Here is a 19,153-nt window from a genome sequence, read left to right on the forward strand (position 1 = left end):
GCGATACCGAAAGCGCTGCTTCTCCGGGGGGACGGGGAAGGTCCGGAGGAAGAGGCGAAGGATCTACAACGGCTCCCGGTTCTCCTCCTCCAGAGGATTAAACGTTTTGGAGCGTAGCTATTTGTGTGTCATCTCGGGGAATATGTTGCGCACTGATAGGGGGCAATTTGTCTGTTGGCTGGCTGAATAAATTTGTTAAGGAATAAATTTGTTCGTGTCGTGTAATAGAGGGGGCACTTACCGGCATTCTCTTTGAAGTTTATTTTCATTTAAGCTTAACAAACCCGTCCAACAAAAGGCCAACTGGAAAACAATCTTTCATCATATAGTAGAATATCGTTTTACGTCGGGCGTCGAAGGTGGCGGTTAGTTTAACGTTAGTTTTCAATATAACATCATATAGTTCATCGAGTTACTAAACTTGATGTAGCTAATCTCATGTCTCGTGTTTTGTTGTTGCTAATTATTATAATCTTCTGATTACAACGACAAACTTCACCAACAAAGAAACAGCGATCTGTGGACATACATACATATATATATCGATATATATATATATATATATATATATATATATATATATACCCTTATATATATATGATATATAATATGTATATATATAGATATATATATATATATATATGTATGAATATAATATATATATATATATATGATATATATATATATATATATATAGATATATATATATATCATATATATATATATAGGCGATGGTAAGTGTAAGTTTGTGTATGTGTAATTCGGCGAGAGGTTTGCTGGTAATGGATTGAACACACAGACTGTCCGAACACCATTATTATCACGAAAATGATCATCTTTACGCTGGCGGTTGCCATGCAGCCTTTTTTTCCCCCACGGTTGCCACGTAGTCTTATATTCTCGGAGTTGCCTTGCTTAACCTGTTATTTGTTGTATATAATTGGTTCGAATTATAGACGCTTTGAGGTTGTTTCAGTGTGTATGAATATGCCAGCTTTTTCATCAGTTTGGAGAGACGGGGTCGGTTTGGAAATGTTCTTTTAATCATAAAAAAATCATTTTTCCTTTCTATATCATTAGAGAGAGAGAGAGAGAGAGAGAGAGAGAGAGAGAGTATATTATCGTGCAATTTTCAGTTTACAAAAGCACTCTCTCACTCTCTCTCTTAAACAAACACATTTATGTTCTTGATTTTGTCTCACACACACACACACACACACACACACAGAGAGAGAGAGAGAGAGAGAGAGAGAGAGAGAGAGAGAGCGATGTATGCTCTTGCAATTGTCTATTCAACTTGACGATGTCATGACTTCTTTTTTTTTTCCTCTTCATTCTCCTTCATCCCTATCATCTTCTCGTCTCCCATCCCATCCCCCATCCACCATTTCAACCCCTCATCAAAAAGGGAGGAGGGGGGGACAAGTGGGGGTAAGTTCTCCCTTGGTATGAGTATTTCCCCCCTACTATTAGCTACCTTCTCCTAGCGAATTATTTCTGTATGATGTGATACCCACCCAAAAGATCCCACCAATCCCCCCTTTCAATATCCTCCCGCCCCCACCGACCCTCAGTAGTCTCATCGGTCCTCCAAAGACGTAGGTCCCCCTTCCTTACCCCTACCTTTATCAATCCTTCTTCTCCTCCTCCCACTCTCCCCCTCATAGCGAGGAGGGACGGCTCTGTAACTACTGCTCCTACTCGGACTCCCTAATAATTTCTGCCTTCCTAACCCAAATGAGACTTTAATCATGGCCATTATTCCCCCCACCCCCCCTCTCTCTCTCTCAAACCATCTTTGCTACCATTGGGCGGACGCCTCTCTCTCTCTCTCTCTCTCTCTCTCTCTCTGCTTCTTCGGCAACCATTGTGACCCTCCTATCATGGAACCGAATACCGCCCCCTCCCTTGCCTCCTTCCCCCTCCCCTAAACCACCATCCATCCATTCAACACCCCCATCCATCCGAGAGCCCGAATTCTAGAGCGTTGCGTCTCTCTCTCTCTCTCTCTCTCTCTCTCTCTCTCTCTCTCTCGTACCCATTTATTGCAGATCGCATTGTTCATTTTTTTTTTTCGTATGTGTTATAGGAGTCGCTGTCGCATTGAACGAGGATTCTGTCTTCAAGGATTTGGAGGACTGTGCGCGCGCCCGTGAGCATTACTAATATGTAGAAAATATTTTTTAAGCTTATCTTAACTGTTTGACTCCAAAAGATGATAAACTATTTAAAAGAGAAGTTCAAGAAAGACAAATGGGAAAACAAAACAGAGCTCTTCTAATTCATTTTGCTGATGGATTAAAAAGATATTACTCGTCACAGTATTAGAAATGCCATGACCTTATGGAAGTGACAGGTTTGGTTGATAGTAAGTGGTTGGTAAATAATGAAAAACAAACATACTGGTATCGGTCAGTAAATAGGAAGGGTTTTGTTGACTTGATCAGAATATTTACTCTTATACGTAATGGCAAAACCAAAGTTTTCATCAGATGAGTCTCTCGGTTTATTTTGAATGTCCTTGGATACATATATCCATCCGCACTCGCAACATATATATATATATATATATATATATATATATATATATATATATATATATATATATATGTGTGTGTGTGTGTGTGTGTGTGCGTGCTGTGTGTATGTGTACCTGTGTGTTTGAATGTGAAGAAAAATTAGGAATGAGACTATTAAAAAGAAATTATTTTTATTTCTTATAAAACAGGGAAATATAGGTTTTATTTGATAAAAAAAAATGTCTTTAATGAATTACTTTATAAGTTGGTCTATAAACCATATCATGCCTTCCAATAATAATAATAATAATAATAATAATAATAATAATAATAATAATAATAATAATAATAATAATAATGATAATAATAATAATAATATCACGTATAGAAATTCATTATACTCATCACATATAAAATACCATGTAGCGACATAAGAATTTTTCCCATTATTTCCAAGCTAATTCGAAATATCTTTTTAATGTTCATCAAAGGCCAAAGAGGTTTCCGGACAGTTTTTAACTATACGTTGCATAGCCAGCTTTAAATGAGTATTTGTCGCCATAATGATACAAAACCAAAATCTATGCATGTTTGTTTGCTCGCAACCACGCAAGGTTAAAAAGAAACATGTTTTAAAATCAGTAACAAATAGAATTTGTCGCTACTGATGAGCAAAAACAAAGAGAGTCAAGTAAAAGTAAATTAGGCTACACAAAGCCTATATCGAGAGGGTCTCTGCTGTAAACTTTCAAGGGGGAGGGAGAGAGAGAGAACGAAAAATGAATGAACCACAAGTTAATTTGAAGAAACCGACTATTGACGATTTTTATTTGTGGCACGGATTAGTTGCCTAGTTGAAATACAAGCGCTGGAACCTATAAGGTCATTCAGTGCTGAAAGGAAAATTGAAAGTAAAGGACGTTTGAATGGTTTAACAGGAGGAAACCTCAAAGCAGTTGCACTATGAAACAATAATGGTAGGAGAGGGTGGACAGTAAGATGAGAGAGAGAATGTGACCAGAGGTACAGTAAAAGGAATGAAAGGCGCTGCAGCTAGGGGCCGAGGGGACTTTGCAAAGAACCTTGAGCAGTGCCTACAGTGCATCGCGTGAGGTGCACTGATGGCACTAACCCCTACGGAATAGTTGCCTAGTGTCGTTGTGGAATCTTCTGATCTCCAAGTGTTGAAGCGAGGAACAAATTCATTCCTGCTTTCTGCTGCTGGCGTCTCCCGAGTTCAGGTGCATCGGTTTCATTTTCTGTTCCCTCATATTTATTTATTTATTTATCACCGTTTCTATTTCCTCATGTTTATTTATTTATCACCTTTTCCTCTACTTGCCCCCATATGCAGTAGTACCGTCAGTGCCCATCATGCTGTGCACTGTAGGCATTAATTAATGCAGCATGCCTTCAGCCCTTAGCTACAACCCCTTTCGTTTCTTTAACTGTACCTCCTTTTCATATTCTCCTCCTTCCATCCCGAACAATTGTTTCATAGTGCAACTGCGAAGTTTTCCTCTTCTTACATCTTTCAAACTTTTACTGTCAATTTCCGTTCTGCGCTGAATGACCTCATTGGTCCAGTGCTTGTCCTTGGGTCTAAACCAAAAGCATTTATAGTTTTATATGGCTATTTATTTACAAAATGTATCCATGTATACATTGACACATTAAAATCAAATATATACAAATATCCAGAGATCAAGTCTCATACTCCCATCATGTGGTACTCATACCCCATGGGGTATACGTAGATAACCCCTGTTAAGAACCCTGGCCTAAATTCTGTGTTGAATTGAATTCAATTCTGCAGGTGGTGTCCCTTTGGAGACTTTTGGGTTTGCAGTCTGCCGACTCTGTCCACAAGGGATTCAACTTCAGGCTTGAAGCGAGAAAGAGTTGGGGTTTCCATCTAAGGTATCTCCGGAAGTGCCTCAATTGGATTAGATCGATGACTAATATAATATTATATATAATAATATTATATATATATATAAGTATAATAATATCTATTAATATATTATATATAATATATATATATAAGATATATAATATAATATAGATAATGATTAGAGTTATATATATTAATAATAATAATATATATTAATAATATATAGTATTTTATAGATATATAAAATTATATATATCTATTATCTATATATATTAGCTAGATAAAATATAATAATCTATATAATCAATAATATATACATATTCTAAATCTATATAATCTATATATATATTATATAGATATATAATAAATATATATCACTATATATCTAATCTATATAGATATCTATATATATAGAGTATATATATATATATATAGATATTATATCTATATATATATATATATATATATATATAATATATATATATATATATATATATATATATATATATATATATATATATATATATATATATATATATATATATATATATATATATATATATATGTCTATATCTATAGATATATATCTATATATATATATATATATATATATATATATATATATATATATATATATATATATATTACATTTGTATACAATATATACATATATGCGTAAATACACACACACATATATATATTTGTGTAATACATTAAAATTATCGTAAATATAGAACTTTTTTATTCATTGTATTTTCATTCACTTTTAGAGAGAGGGAAATCGACTTCATTTTGAGTTATCCGACGTAAGTAAACAGCTCAGTGCATTTTAGTTTCTGATATCTACCTCAACTTTATTGCTTCAGTGCAATGTCAATTTTGGGTTCATAACAAAAGTGATCAGTAGAGAGAGAGAGAGAGAGTGAGAGAGAGTTACAAGGATTAGGATGCCTCAAAGACTTATTAGTCCATCCGAGGAGATATCGTGTTGCTCACTTATCTCTAGGAGCAGGTTTTACTATTCATTCACAGTGTCCTAATGATTTCGTCTACCTTTCTCTTTCACACTGCTGCTGTTTACAACTTCTGGTGGGAGTTTATTCCATGTGTCACCTATCTTGTATGTAAGGAACTTCCCATTTTCAGATGTGTTGTATCTCTTTAGTTCTAGTTTCCATCCATTATTTCTTGTCTGGAGAGAGAGAGAGAGAGAGAGAGAGAGAGCGATTGTAGTTTGTAAAATATATTCTGGATTATCAAACAAACAGAGAGAGAGAGAGAGAGAGAGAGAGAGAGAGAGAGAGAGAGAGAGAGAGAGAGAGAGAGAGTTCTCCATTTTATAACATTTAATTGATGATAGTTCTGGCTTGTTACAAAAGAGGGATCTGAAGAGAGAGAGAGAGAGAGAGAGAGAGAGAGAGAGAGAGAGAGAGAGAGAGAGAGAGAGAGAGAGAGTTGATTTGTGGGGTTGGCCAGGATAATGTATAAAGGGTTGAGAGGTAACGCTGGTTGATTTAGGGTTGTCTGCCGTCGGGTGATGTAGAGTTGTCTAATGTTGGATGATATCGGGTTGTCCGTCCCGGATGATGTAGGGACGTGTTGGTATCGGATGATTGTTAGGTTTTCTGATCATGTTTTGGACAGACACATACGCACATACCTGTACATACTTGCATGCACACAAAGATGCATACATGCGTCAGCTCTCCCACACGGGAGCCTCCCGATGCTGATTCTGCAAAGGGGTTTTGTCGGCGAAGGAGAGGAGACATACGTGTGCATACACGTGCACTCATAGTTAGTTATTTTTATTGACAAGATATACAAAATATAAGTACAAACTTGTCCCAAAAAAGATACAATACAAAAAAATACAGAGTAGATAGCTATCTCTTCTTTTTTTTCTGTAAGTACATGCAGAATCTCATAGTCATACATACATTCATACATACATTCATTCATTCATACATACACATGTACATACATAAGGTCTCTCACTCTAGAGCTTGGTGCTAATTCTAAGGGGATGGAGGAGGAGGAGGAGGAGGAGGAGGAGGAGGAGGAGGAGGATCCCCATCGTATCACCATTATGCTATTTCTATTACTAACTTTGTCTTCCAACTCCATCTTCATTTCTCTTATTCATGTCCCTCTTTTTTTCTGTTTTCCTTCTTACTCATGTGTTCCCAATTCCCATTATTCATCCTATTCACTGTTCCCCTTTTCACTCCTTTCCATGCTTTTTTTTTTTTATACCTTCTATTCCCATCCCTCGTATTTCTAAATCCATTTCGGCCATTCGCTATTATCTCCTTTTTCCTCCTGTTATGATAAACTTTCTCAGTCCTCCTCATATATTCTTTCCCCTATTTCCATTCCCTAGATTCGTCCGTCTTTCCCAACATGCCTTTGAACACGTTTTCCTTCCATCCTTACTCTCTCTCTCTCTTTATTCCTCCTCCTCCTCCTCTCCTCCTCCTCCTCCTACCTCCTCCTCCTCCTCCTCCTCCTCCTCCTCCGTAGCTCCTCCATTTCTCTGTATCGTCTTCCCATTTCTTCCTGTCATTATAATTCATATCATGATGGTAATGATCAAGATGAGCTTCATCATACCTTTTTTCGATGTTGATGATGACGACGATGACGATGTCCATCACGAGAGAGAGAGAGAGAGAGAGAGAGAGAGAGAGAGAGAGAGAGAGAGAGAGAGACTGTCCTCTCAGGCCTCAGGTTGATGTCAGGTGGAGGTTAGGATGTTTCTCCGAACGAGAAACACGACGCAAAGTATTTCATGTGAGCAAGTACGTTTCGAAGTATGGCTATGTGCACATGCGTTCGGATCTATCCTTTTTGGTGGGCGTATGTGCACGAGTTTACCTGTGTATACGTGCAAGCTTATAAGTACGACACTCTGTGCTTGTGCATACAACTTCGTCAAGAGAAAACTGTGTGTGCATGCATGCATGTCTGTATGTATGAAGGAAAGGAAATTGTACGTGTTTTTTTACGTGCAAGGAGTTATTCCTGCGAATATGGTGTAAGTCTGTTTACGGATGCAAGTTATTTATCCTTGTGTGTTTATGTGTTTTTAGTTGTACACGGAAACTACTACTCTGCATTTTAATAAGGGGAATGAAGGAATGACTTTAAGTTCTCTGGCGTCGGAAGCTTTCATGAGGAATAGATCGCATTTTTTGTAAATGCAATTTGTAGTAGGTACTCCGTGTGGTAAATGATATGAAATATTAGTACAAGCATCGTATAGCGATATCCTTTTGTAAATGGTTATTATAAAACAATATGATTATCATTATTATTACTATTTACAACAACAACAACAGTGATAACACAAAAGCAGTGATAACAGTGTTAGTATCATCAATGATAACAGTGTTAGTATCATCAATAATAACGATATCATCCCCAACAACAATATTAGCAGCATAATAAACAATACTGACAAAAGCAATAATGATAATAATGATGGAAATACTCCACAGCAACAATAGTTGTAGTAATATTAACTTCATCATCCACAACGATGCTAATAATAATTACAACAATGAAAAACAGCACCAATACAACTTCTGCATGATTTTTTATTTGGATATTACAATTCAGGTACAGTTGTTCATCAAAGGTGGTGCAAGGTACCCCTTTCATTCCTTAATAACATTCCAGACAATTTGATAAAAGATATTCATAAATGTTCGTAAGTGTGGGTGAAACGAAAAACATGGCGATATTAATGGTGATGATCACTGGTACTTCATCATAATTATAATTTTAAATTTCATAAAAACTGTAATGGCGGCGTTGAGCAGTTCATTATTATTATTATTATTATTATTATTATTATTATTATTATTATTATTATTATTATTATTATTATTATTATTATTTCTGAAGGAGACCCTCTCGTAGACATGTTTTGTTAAAAATGATTGCTGCTTCAGCACTATTAATCTTGTAGAGAGTCTTCTCTATTTTTCTGATGACGGCTTTCTCGTTGTTGCTGATAATGGCGAGCAACGCACCAAAGGTCATGGTAAAATTCGGTTGAGTCATTTGGTTTATTATTGCTGAAGCAGCAATCATTTTTAACAAAATATTATTATTATTATTATTATTATTATTATTATTATTATTATCATTAATTATTAATTATTATTATTATTATTATTATTATTATTATATCTCATGCACTTCTGGCATTAAATTCAAGATGCTCCCACTAATCAAGGGTATGTTTTTTGGTCGATTTCATGCCCAGGTGTAAATCATGAGGTTAGTGGGTAGCCTTGGCTCATGCGTGATGGACGTAACCCTTTCTGACCTTTGCCTCACTCTGCGCGAAGCATTATATAATATAAAAACGTTCAACGACTTTTTTTTTTTTTTCCCCATGAGGCATTTTCCTCAGTTCCCCTGAAGATCGATTGTATTAGGGCTCACCAACTTAAGTGCCACAGCATTCGAGATCTGGGCGAGTGAGCTCGGGAAGGTCAGAGCTTTTTAGAGCCAACCGTGAAAACAGGAAAGCGTCATAATTCAAACAGACGCACACATGTGCACATATACTACACCACACACACACGCAATGCACACACACACACACACATATATATACATATAATTCGTAAATACATGTTGAAGTAACTTTCCTCAAAAGCCCCATCCTTTTAGTTACAAACCAACCAAATCTTGTCTTGCCTCCGCCCCCCAGCAGGCAGACAGGGCCTAACCTTGACCCCGAATCTTGCCCCCTTCAGTTTCATAATCTAACCTGACCCTCTGTAAGATAATGGCAATTATATCACTTATGCTAATGAAGAGGTCCCCACAGGTGTGGGGGATGGGGTGAGAAACCCCTGTCCAGCTAAGAGGGACTCGGGTTATTATAGGACTTGGGGAAGTCAGGATTTTGTCGGTGTATGAACAGGGACATTACTTTCCAAGGTCGACATATTATTTTTCATCTGGAAGAAAAGGATGAAATCAAATAGGCCTAACTATGAACCTTAAAAATAGCTCTACGTCACGACCTGACTCAAATTAAAGGACAACAGACACAGTAGTTTTGAATCAAACAAGGACACAAAGAAATTCAAACGGAACTGAGTCTCCGTGTCCAGAGTATCAGAACAAGGCCGCGTTACCCACCTGACCACGAGAAATGTAAGGGACTGTTGCTGCTTATTACATACATATACCTGTTAGAATTCAGATGCATTTAACAGAAATGGAAAAGACCCATCACCATCGTAGCCGAGATTTTAAATGGGCATTGTGGTTATTACAGTTACAAAAGTAACAAAGTGGACCAGCGTGTATATATATATATATATATATATATATATATATATATATATATATATATATATATATATATATATATATATATATATAGCAATAAAAACGATTACCCACTTTTCTACGATGGTCAGGATGGGCAGTATATTCCAGCTCTAATAAATATAGCTGAAGTCGATATGTGTATATATGCATGAGCGGCAACGATCTTGTATCCATGTCGTGGTCAGGTGGGTAGCGCGACCCCGTTCTGATATTCCGGATGCGGGTTAGAATCCTGTTACGGACGTCAGAAATAATTCACATTCTTCCATTTGGATCAAAGGCTTTGTAGTTTTAAGCGTATCAAAAAATTACGAAACACCGAGAATTTAAAAGGCCATTGTTGTTATTACAAGTACACACGCGCACACACACACACACACACACATATATATATATATATATATATATATATATATATATATATAATATATATATATATATATATATATATATATATATATATATATATATATATTATGCATATTATATTACAAACCTTAAATCATGTCTTTTCATTCAGAACTGTCTTCCACTCGGTTTTGCAAAACCGATTTTTTTTTGAAAGGACAAAATTCTAATGCTTTTCCCGCTCTCTTGGACGCCCCCCCTCCCCCCCCCCCCCCACCCTCAACCCAGGGGAAGACTGCAGAGAAACCACGACTCAAAGGCCCCGCCACATTCATGCACAATACTCTGTATTCGACAAATCGACAGTGAATAAAGTATAAACATCGACGTGAAAACTTCGACAGTTTGTTTGAAGAGAATTGAAGGATCTTAGGCTGCAAGCGACGCCTGCCGCCGCTGCTGCTGCTGCTGCTGTTGGTTGCAGCGACAGAATCGCCATCAAACGTCCTCCCATAAATTAGGATCCTTTAATTGGATTCATTGCTTAAAAAGGAAAACCGAATCAGCGAAAATTGCAGCCATTACCGATCCGGCTTTGAAGTGCGCCAGATGCCCTCGCGCGCACGAAATTGCACCCGATCAGGTCATTAGCATAAACACGAAAACATTAATAAAATTTGCACTTGACTCTAATGTATTTTAAATGAAACGAGTCGCGTTATCGGCGATTCTCAGTACGCCCCCTCCCCCCTTCCTCTCCTATCCCCAACCCCCCACTCCTTAGTCAGTCGCCGGCACCGACCAGCAGTAGTTTCGTTCGAGCAGAAGAATGTGGAAAATATGGCCGCAAAGGTGAAAATGCTGCTCTTCTCTGTAATTACTTTAGCCTGTGTCTTAAATCATCAGATCCCCGTCCTGTACCGACGAAAAAAAAAAAACTTGACCGCCAACTTTTTATATTCTATCAATTTATTTTTACTTTTTTTATACCTGATGATTATAATTAAAGATTCAGGTATGTAGGACTACAACTATATCGGTGGCATTCCCCCATGGCCGTGAAGTAGATCCAGCCCCTTAGAAAAATGTAACATCAACACTGAATATATACAATTTGACCCTTTGTTTTTGCATTATCAATATTTATAGTGGTGGGAACAGTACAAATAGTTGCAGAGGTAGAAGGGTAATGATAGCTTTCATTAGCCTATCATTTCTAACTTCATAATTCTATTACGTCACCTGGATTTCTTATTTTCTGTGTGACGCATTTATTCCTTTTCACTTCTATGCCATCATCTCTTCCTCTTCTCCCAACATCTGGATTTTTTTTTCTAAGAAGCTGTTGATTTATTGTTTTTTTACTATCGAGAAATGGGATTTAAAGAATGTTGGTGATTTGATAATCTTAACATCTTTAAATCTCGTCCCAATTTTGAAAGTATTTTCAAGTGACTCTGGAACTGGAATATACGTCGAGTTCTTTGGCCTCGAACTAATTGTTCTGTACTCCGAGGACCCTTCAAAACGATACAGCGCTCCCCGGGAAATTCTCAGTAAGGCAATGGAGTGTTGTGGTCAAAAGGGGGAATTGCACTGGTCAAGGGGAACTTGTCAGAACGATAAGTATATTTGATGGTAATGAAGTCTAGTGGCTAAAGGGGACATGTCGTCAAAACGACGCTGGAGTTAAATGGTGACTTACTGAAACTCCAATTAAACAAGAAAAGTTCATTAAAGCGACATTTTAATCTACTGATGCAGTCTGACTTATCAAGATGATGCTCACGCAGTAACACCAGGATGACTTACAATGGCAATCTTTAACGTAATAGTTCACACATGGCTCTTGTTAAAAAATTTTGAATTGCAGCTATTCTTGGAATGATCTCCCCCTGTTTACACGATACTGGATTATCTCAACCAGATGGATTGCTGATTTTTGTGCAAATCTTGGTAGGCTGAAAGATAGGACCCGGGAGGGTTAAGTGGTGATGTGGTTTATTTTTTCCGAGGAAATGCTAGTTTTCTTTCTTTTTCTCGCCACATTCAACAAGGCCAATGTGTTTCCGATAACTAACTTCCTTATGTGCTCTGACTGCATGTGCCAAGGGTGAACAAATGAAGTGGTGGTCGGCGTGTTTTGTTGAGGGAGGCTGTATTTCAATTAAATGTAAATGACTGTCATATTAAATTTGAAGTCTAGGCACGTTTGTTTTTGACATGAAATTTGATGTCAAGTCACTTTCTGATGGCTTTAGCTTTTGACGTGAAATTTGATGTGTCGGCACATTTGCTCTCTGATATATGCAGTTTGATGTCTAAGCACATCCTGATGGCCTGAGATTTTGACAAGTTATTTCAACCAAAAAATGAAACAGGTCTTAATTAACCGTTTTCCTTTGTCACTTCTGCTTTTGATCATTATTCTTTCGTTTTAGTTTTCAATATGAAAAGCGAAGACGGTACTCAAAGATACAAAAGCAGATTGCTAGTTGGTAAAACGCCGATGGTTACCAGAGAGATTCCAGCATCTCTGTAATCCGTTAAATATTCATTCCATTTATCATGACGTTCAAACAGTCGCTTTCCCTTCGCTGGCGTAGTATCCTGAAGAGTCGTAGTTCACGGCCGAGTTATGGCTACGTTGACTAGTTTAGAATAAGCCGGACTTCTGGCGGCACGGGCTCTTGTCCTCAGACTGTCCATAACTGCGGTAGTTGTGTAAAGAAGTAGCTGGTCTGGCGTGAACCTCCGTTTTCTACAAACCAGCAGATATTCAAGGGCAAATATTTAACAAGAACTTCGTTTACGTATGATATGCTTTTGAATTTTTTGCTCATGCGTCTGTGTTTGCTGATTTGCTCGTTCTTACGCTTGTCTGTGAAGCAGGGAAAGGGCAAAACATTCGAAAAGAATAATTACAAAGAAACAGCAAACTTCAAGAGAATTTTTGAGTACTTCCTGACAACACCGATTCCCCATCCATCGTTAGATGTTATTCCAGGTTCAAGGGTCTCAAGGGACGGATCTTTTCTCTTCTTTGAATCGTGAGATAGACCCGACTCTCCTCAAGAACATTGCATATAAGCAGATGGTTCGATAAGTCTTCTGAAATACGCAGTTGCTGCGTTCTAATGTAGTACCTGCTGATGCCTGGGACTGTTATGTCATGATCAGAAATTATATATACATGTATGTGCTTTATATATATATATATATATATATATATATATATATATATATATATATATATATATATATATATATATATCAAACATCGCGCTAGTCTTGACAACCTTATTTTCTGATCATGACAAAACTGGTTCCAAGGCATCAGCAGGTACATTAGAACGCAGCAATTGCGCATTTCAGAAGCCATATCGAACCATATATATACATACATATATATATATATATATATAAATATATATATATATATATATATATATATACTCATATATGTGTGTTTGTGTCTGTGTGCATATATATAACTGAATCACGAAAATATGGAACGTGACGATTATATAAATAAGTACAAAATCCACGAAGGAAGGAGAATCGGTGGAGTCAGCAATGCCTTTTGAAAGGCCTTGTAGAACTCCATCGGTTCTCTTTCCTTGGAATTTTCATGGAATCTATATATATATATATATTATATATATAATATATATATATATATATATAGATAGAGATAGATGAGATAGATAGATAGATAGATAGATAGATAGATAGATAGATAGATATAATTATGTGTGCATGGGAGTACATCTGATATTTATAATTACATTCAGCCATGGGAAGGATGAAAGGAAATACCAACTCGAGCGGAACGCTTTCAGAGTTTTCTGCATTTCTACACCTCATCAGGGTTCAAGTACCTACATTTGCTAAGGAAATCAGAACAGAGTCGCGAGAAGACTTCGTTTTAAGATAACATGACATACGACTGCCGGAACGAATAGTCACACCTAAAAAACATACATGTTAAATTAAATCCCATCATCAATATTTCCATCTACTGTATATAAGCCTAGCTGTTATTTCGTCATTTTTAATTTTTTCACATTCGTTTTTAAATAACATTTTAAAATTTGATTTTAAGTTATTTCTTTCACTGTCTCTTTCTTTCGTATATAATTTAATTGGTTTCTATCCAAATAATATGTTGCGTGTGTGTAATATATATATATATATATATATATATATATATATATATATATATATATATATATATATATATATATATATATATATATATATGTGTGTGTGTGTGTGTGTGTGTGTATAAGTATAATATAGTATAATATATATATATATATATATATATATATATATATATATATATATATATATATATATATACTATATATATGCACTTGTAATAGCCACAATGCCCAATTTCTTCTTCAGATTTCTTTGAAGAGCAAAGAATTCAAGAAATTAATAGGGCATTGTGGATGTTACAACTGCATACGTATCTGGTAAAAAAGTGAACCAGTAGATTATATTTTTATATAATATATATATTATATATATATATATATCTATATATATATATAGATATATAATTATATTATATATATATATAGATATATAATATATTGAGTAGTAGTGATGCATCATACCTTTACAACTCTGAATAAAAAGTTCATTCAAATACTGATTTTAAATACTTGTACAGAAATGTAATCAAGTTTTATGCAGCAAAACCCCGCATAAACATCAACTGACCGCGTGCAGTAATTGTGAATACAGACTAAGCCCTGAAGGGCAAAATGCAGAAGAGATACATCAAACGGAGACGGATCAAATCAGTCCTGCGTTAAATGAAGTGTAACTGTCAGCAGTGCCTGAGAATTTATGGTCATCATCTGGAGGGACCCCACAATCAGCGGATGCTTCCATCTATCACCATTCCGTTGTAATGATTATAATTGTGCCGAGATCTCTTGCCACCTCTACGGCCACAACTCCATCTCCATTGCTACCATCCCATTTTCTTCTTCTTCTTCTTAAACCTCTCTCTCTCTCTCTATCGCTATCTCTCTCTCTCCCTCTCTTTCTCTCCTCTCTCTCACCACCATATCTTCCTCTTTTTCCTCTCCATTCAGCAGTCTACGATGATGCTGGTCTATTGGTGTTATCTGCCTTTGCGTATGAAAATAAGTTTGAGTGCGCGCGTATTCCCGCTCTGTTAGCGTGTTTGAAAACCATTACCAGTAGCCCTTATTATTCCCCGCAGCCCCTCCCACGGAACCTCCCCACAGACCCTTACCTACACGATTTATCTCTCAATTTTCCCACGTATCTTACTTTATTCTCGTACGCATTCCTCATTTTCAACATTAGTCTGGCACGGTCAGATAGAGAGAGAGGCCTCGGAGGCGAAGAAGAAGGTCTTCGGGGGGAACAATATGAATGGGAGGTTGTTGCTGTTCTTCGTGTGCTGGAGGGGGGAAAAGGCTTCCGACTTCGAAAATTATTCATAAAGAACAGAAGGTCGGGGTCAGAGCAATCCCAGTGCCCCAAAATGTAATACCTGCCCCCCTCTGGACGGAACGATAGAATAAACGCAGCCGACATCAGATTATGTCTGCGTGATGCACCTTAACGCCAGCATCTGGAAGAGGCAGTCTCATATTTTTAGTTAGATTTTTTTTTTATTATTCTTTTCTTAGTCCTTCTTCGTTTGGACCATAAAATTATTGGAGATGTTAGGAAAAGGGCGTTTTGTGAGGTCGGGCGGCTTCACTAAGGGAAAGAAAGGTGGGTGTAAAACATTTTCACACCGATGCGATGGTGATCTCTCTCTCTCTCTCTCTCTCTCTCTTCCTTGATAATTACCAACCTGGACTCGTCCTCTCTCACTTTCTCTCTCTCCTCTCTCTCTCTCTCATCCCCATCATCCTAGACCAATCTCTTTTACAGATAAATTTCCTCAACAAACTGAGCGCAATCTCTCTCTCTCTCTCTCTCTCTCTCTCTCTCTCTCTCTCTCTCTCTCTCTCTCTCAAATCATCTCGCTGGACCATCACTAAGGCCATTTTCTTGCCCCAACCCTATCATTTGTAAAAATAGATTCACCAGTAAATTCGATCTGCATGTTAATTAAGCATACGCGCGCACGTGCCGAACATAAAAGCAATATTCGCAGCCTTCGCTGGAAACGGGAACAATAAAAAACATCTGTGATCATTGTAACGCAAACGTGTTATTAGTTAAATGAGTTGTATGGGTATAGGTGTGTGTGCATACAATTAATGCAATTACTATATATCTATGTATGTACGTATCTATAAATATTATATATATATATATGTTATATATATATATATATATATATATATATATTATATTATATAATATATTTATATGAAAGTATTGTATAATCATACCTTATACTACTTACAATATATGCCAAAATTCTATATTCAGTAAATAAAAATGATTAAGCACAATAAGCACAATAAATAAAATGAAAAAGATATATATTATTATAATATATATATATATATATATAATGATATATATTATATATATATTATATATAATATATTATATATATATATTATAATATATATATATATATATTAATGTAGGGGTTTTCATACAGCTCTTGCATCGGTGCGTAAATGGACGCAATTTTGTGATATAAATGATGTCTAAAATATTGAGAGTTTGCTTAGCAAATGTAATGGAGTAAATAAGTAGTTTCTTGGCTGGTCACATTACATTACACGTGTAAATTTTATCTTATTTAACTTCGGTAATAGAAAAAAAATTATTAGCAGCTCCCCGTGACCACAGAAGTGATATAAAACCATAAATCTTCGCTCGTCGAATCCTTCTAAACGCTATATACTGTAATAAACAGAAAAACTGATTCTCTCACATCTACGCATTAATCATTTTTTTTTTAAATTTTAACACTCATTGATTTTTTACGAGAATACCAAACCAAAAGAGGACAATCTAATTTGAAGTGATCAAGTTATGAGGTCACATAAGAGAAGCCCATGACAGAAAGCTGCTTAACGTCCTCAGACTCTGGCCAAGATATCTTCATTCTGCATAATGATACAAGGGCCAGCAGTGGCCCCGAGCTGGAAGACGGCCAGTGTGATTGTGGAGTTTATTATATATATATATATATATATATATATATATATATATATATAGATATATATATATATATATATATATATATATATCAGAAAAAAATAAAAAAAGTAAAGTATATTTTAGCTTAACCAGACAACTGAGCTGATTAACAGTTCTCCTATGGCTGGCCCGAAGGATTAGATATTTCTACGTGGCTGGGAACCATTGGTTACCTAGCAACGGGACCTACAGCTTATTGTGGATGCGTGCCACATTATATCAAGAAAATGAATTTCTAACTTACCAGATACAAAGTCCTCTGATTGAACGTTGGCAGAGTGGGGAATCGAACTCGCGACTACCGAATTGGTAGGCGAGCACGTAAACCACTCGTCCAGCGAGGAACGAGAAAAACACTGAAAAGAAAGGGAATACTCTTGGGCGTAATATAAGTCAGCACTTCTCTGTTATTATTCATTTTATTTGTTGTGCTTATTAACTTTTACTGAATATAGAATTTTGGCATATATTGTAAGTATAAATATGTTATACATATATATATATATATATATATATATATATATATATATATATATATATATATATATATATATATATATGTAGAATCTACTTGTCATTTTCACCAGATGCATATGAAATTGCACTAGCCACAATGCCCTCTTAACTTCTCAAATTCTTTGCTCTTTTTTTAATACTGAAAAAAGTTAAGCCTTGAGTTCCAACTTCAATGATACTTTTATTTGAAGAAATTATGACGTCCGGCACCGGGAAACGAACCCACGACACCATAATCACGACGAGGTCACCTTGCCGACCTGACCAAGAGAAGGATAAAAGCCTTACCTTTTCGTACATACATATACCTGTCGTTTTCAGATATATTGATTAAGAACTGGAATAGACCTATCCTCAACCATCGTAGTCAAGTGGGGCAATCGTTTTTATTGCTTTTTAGGCTAAAATATAGATGCAGAATCTGCTGGTCATGTTTACCTGTTGGAACTCAAGGCTTTGTAGTGACAAGCGTATCCAAAAAAGAGCAAAACATTTTAGAAATTAAGAGGACATTGTGGCTATTATTAGTTTGTTCGTATATATTATATATATATATTATATATATATATTATATATATATAATATATATATATATATATATATATATATATATATATTTTTTTTTTTTTTTTTTTTTTACATACACACACATGAACGTTTGATTATGCAGTCAATAGTATATTTTATAAATTTAACTTCCACAAAGAATTTAAGTCAATACACAATAGACCACTCACAGCCGTATCGATGAGAGGAATCACGATATGGAAGATTGAAAACCGCTTTGTTTTGGCCCCCGGAGGAAGAAAGGAGTCACCCGGTCATATGTCATCATATTTCACCGTAATTATTCCTTTTGATTACTTGTGTTTTGGTGCTTAGGGGCGAAACAACAAGAGCTAATTCACAGGTAATGTGTCACCGTCCAAGGATACGTAACAAATATTTCTATTGTCTTATTGGATAATGATTATCGGAACGGCTCAGATTCCCGGCGTTTCAGGAGGTGGAAATTCTCACACGCGATAATAATGCTACACAATACTTTGTCACAGTCCTCTCTAACACATGGCCCTAATTGCCCCATTATCGCTCAGAGAGAGAGAGAGAGAGAGAGAGAGAGAGAGAGAGAGAGAGGCTGGTTTTTTTAACAATAAGGCGTCTCGTGTGTGTTTATTTATTTATTTATTTATTTAGTCGTCCTAGTATTTGAGAGAGAGAGAGAGAGAGAGAGAGAGAGAGAGAGAGAGAGAGAGAGAGAGAGAGAGAGAGAGAGAGAGAGAAGTTTTTTAACAATAAGGCGAGAGAGAGAAATTTTTTAAAATAAATTAGTCGTCCTGTGTGCATTTGAGAG

The 19,153-nt window shown here is 36.1% G+C and overlaps 1 protein-coding gene across 8 annotated transcripts in view; it reads left to right on the forward strand.

The window, feature by feature from the left end:
• Positions 1–19,153, forward strand: part of LOC135204019 (dachshund homolog 2-like) — a 183,555-nt gene that overhangs the window by 29,469 nt on the left and 134,933 nt on the right. Inside the window, exon 2 of one of the 8 annotated variants that reach the window (XM_064233949.1) lies at positions 2,090–2,152. The exons of 6 other annotated variants lie outside the window; for them this stretch is intronic. In XM_064233949.1, the coding sequence (XP_064090019.1) occupies positions 2,090–2,152 (63 nt within the window). Of the gene's footprint in view, positions 1–2,089; positions 2,153–5,183; positions 5,220–19,153 lie in introns of all 8 variants that reach the window. One more of the 8 variants, XM_064233950.1, reaches the window with a different exon arrangement.

Source organism: Macrobrachium nipponense, chromosome 44 (genome assembly GCF_015104395.2).
Source record: "Macrobrachium nipponense isolate FS-2020 chromosome 44, ASM1510439v2, whole genome shotgun sequence".
Lineage (NCBI taxonomy): Eukaryota > Metazoa > Arthropoda > Malacostraca > Decapoda > Palaemonidae > Macrobrachium > Macrobrachium nipponense.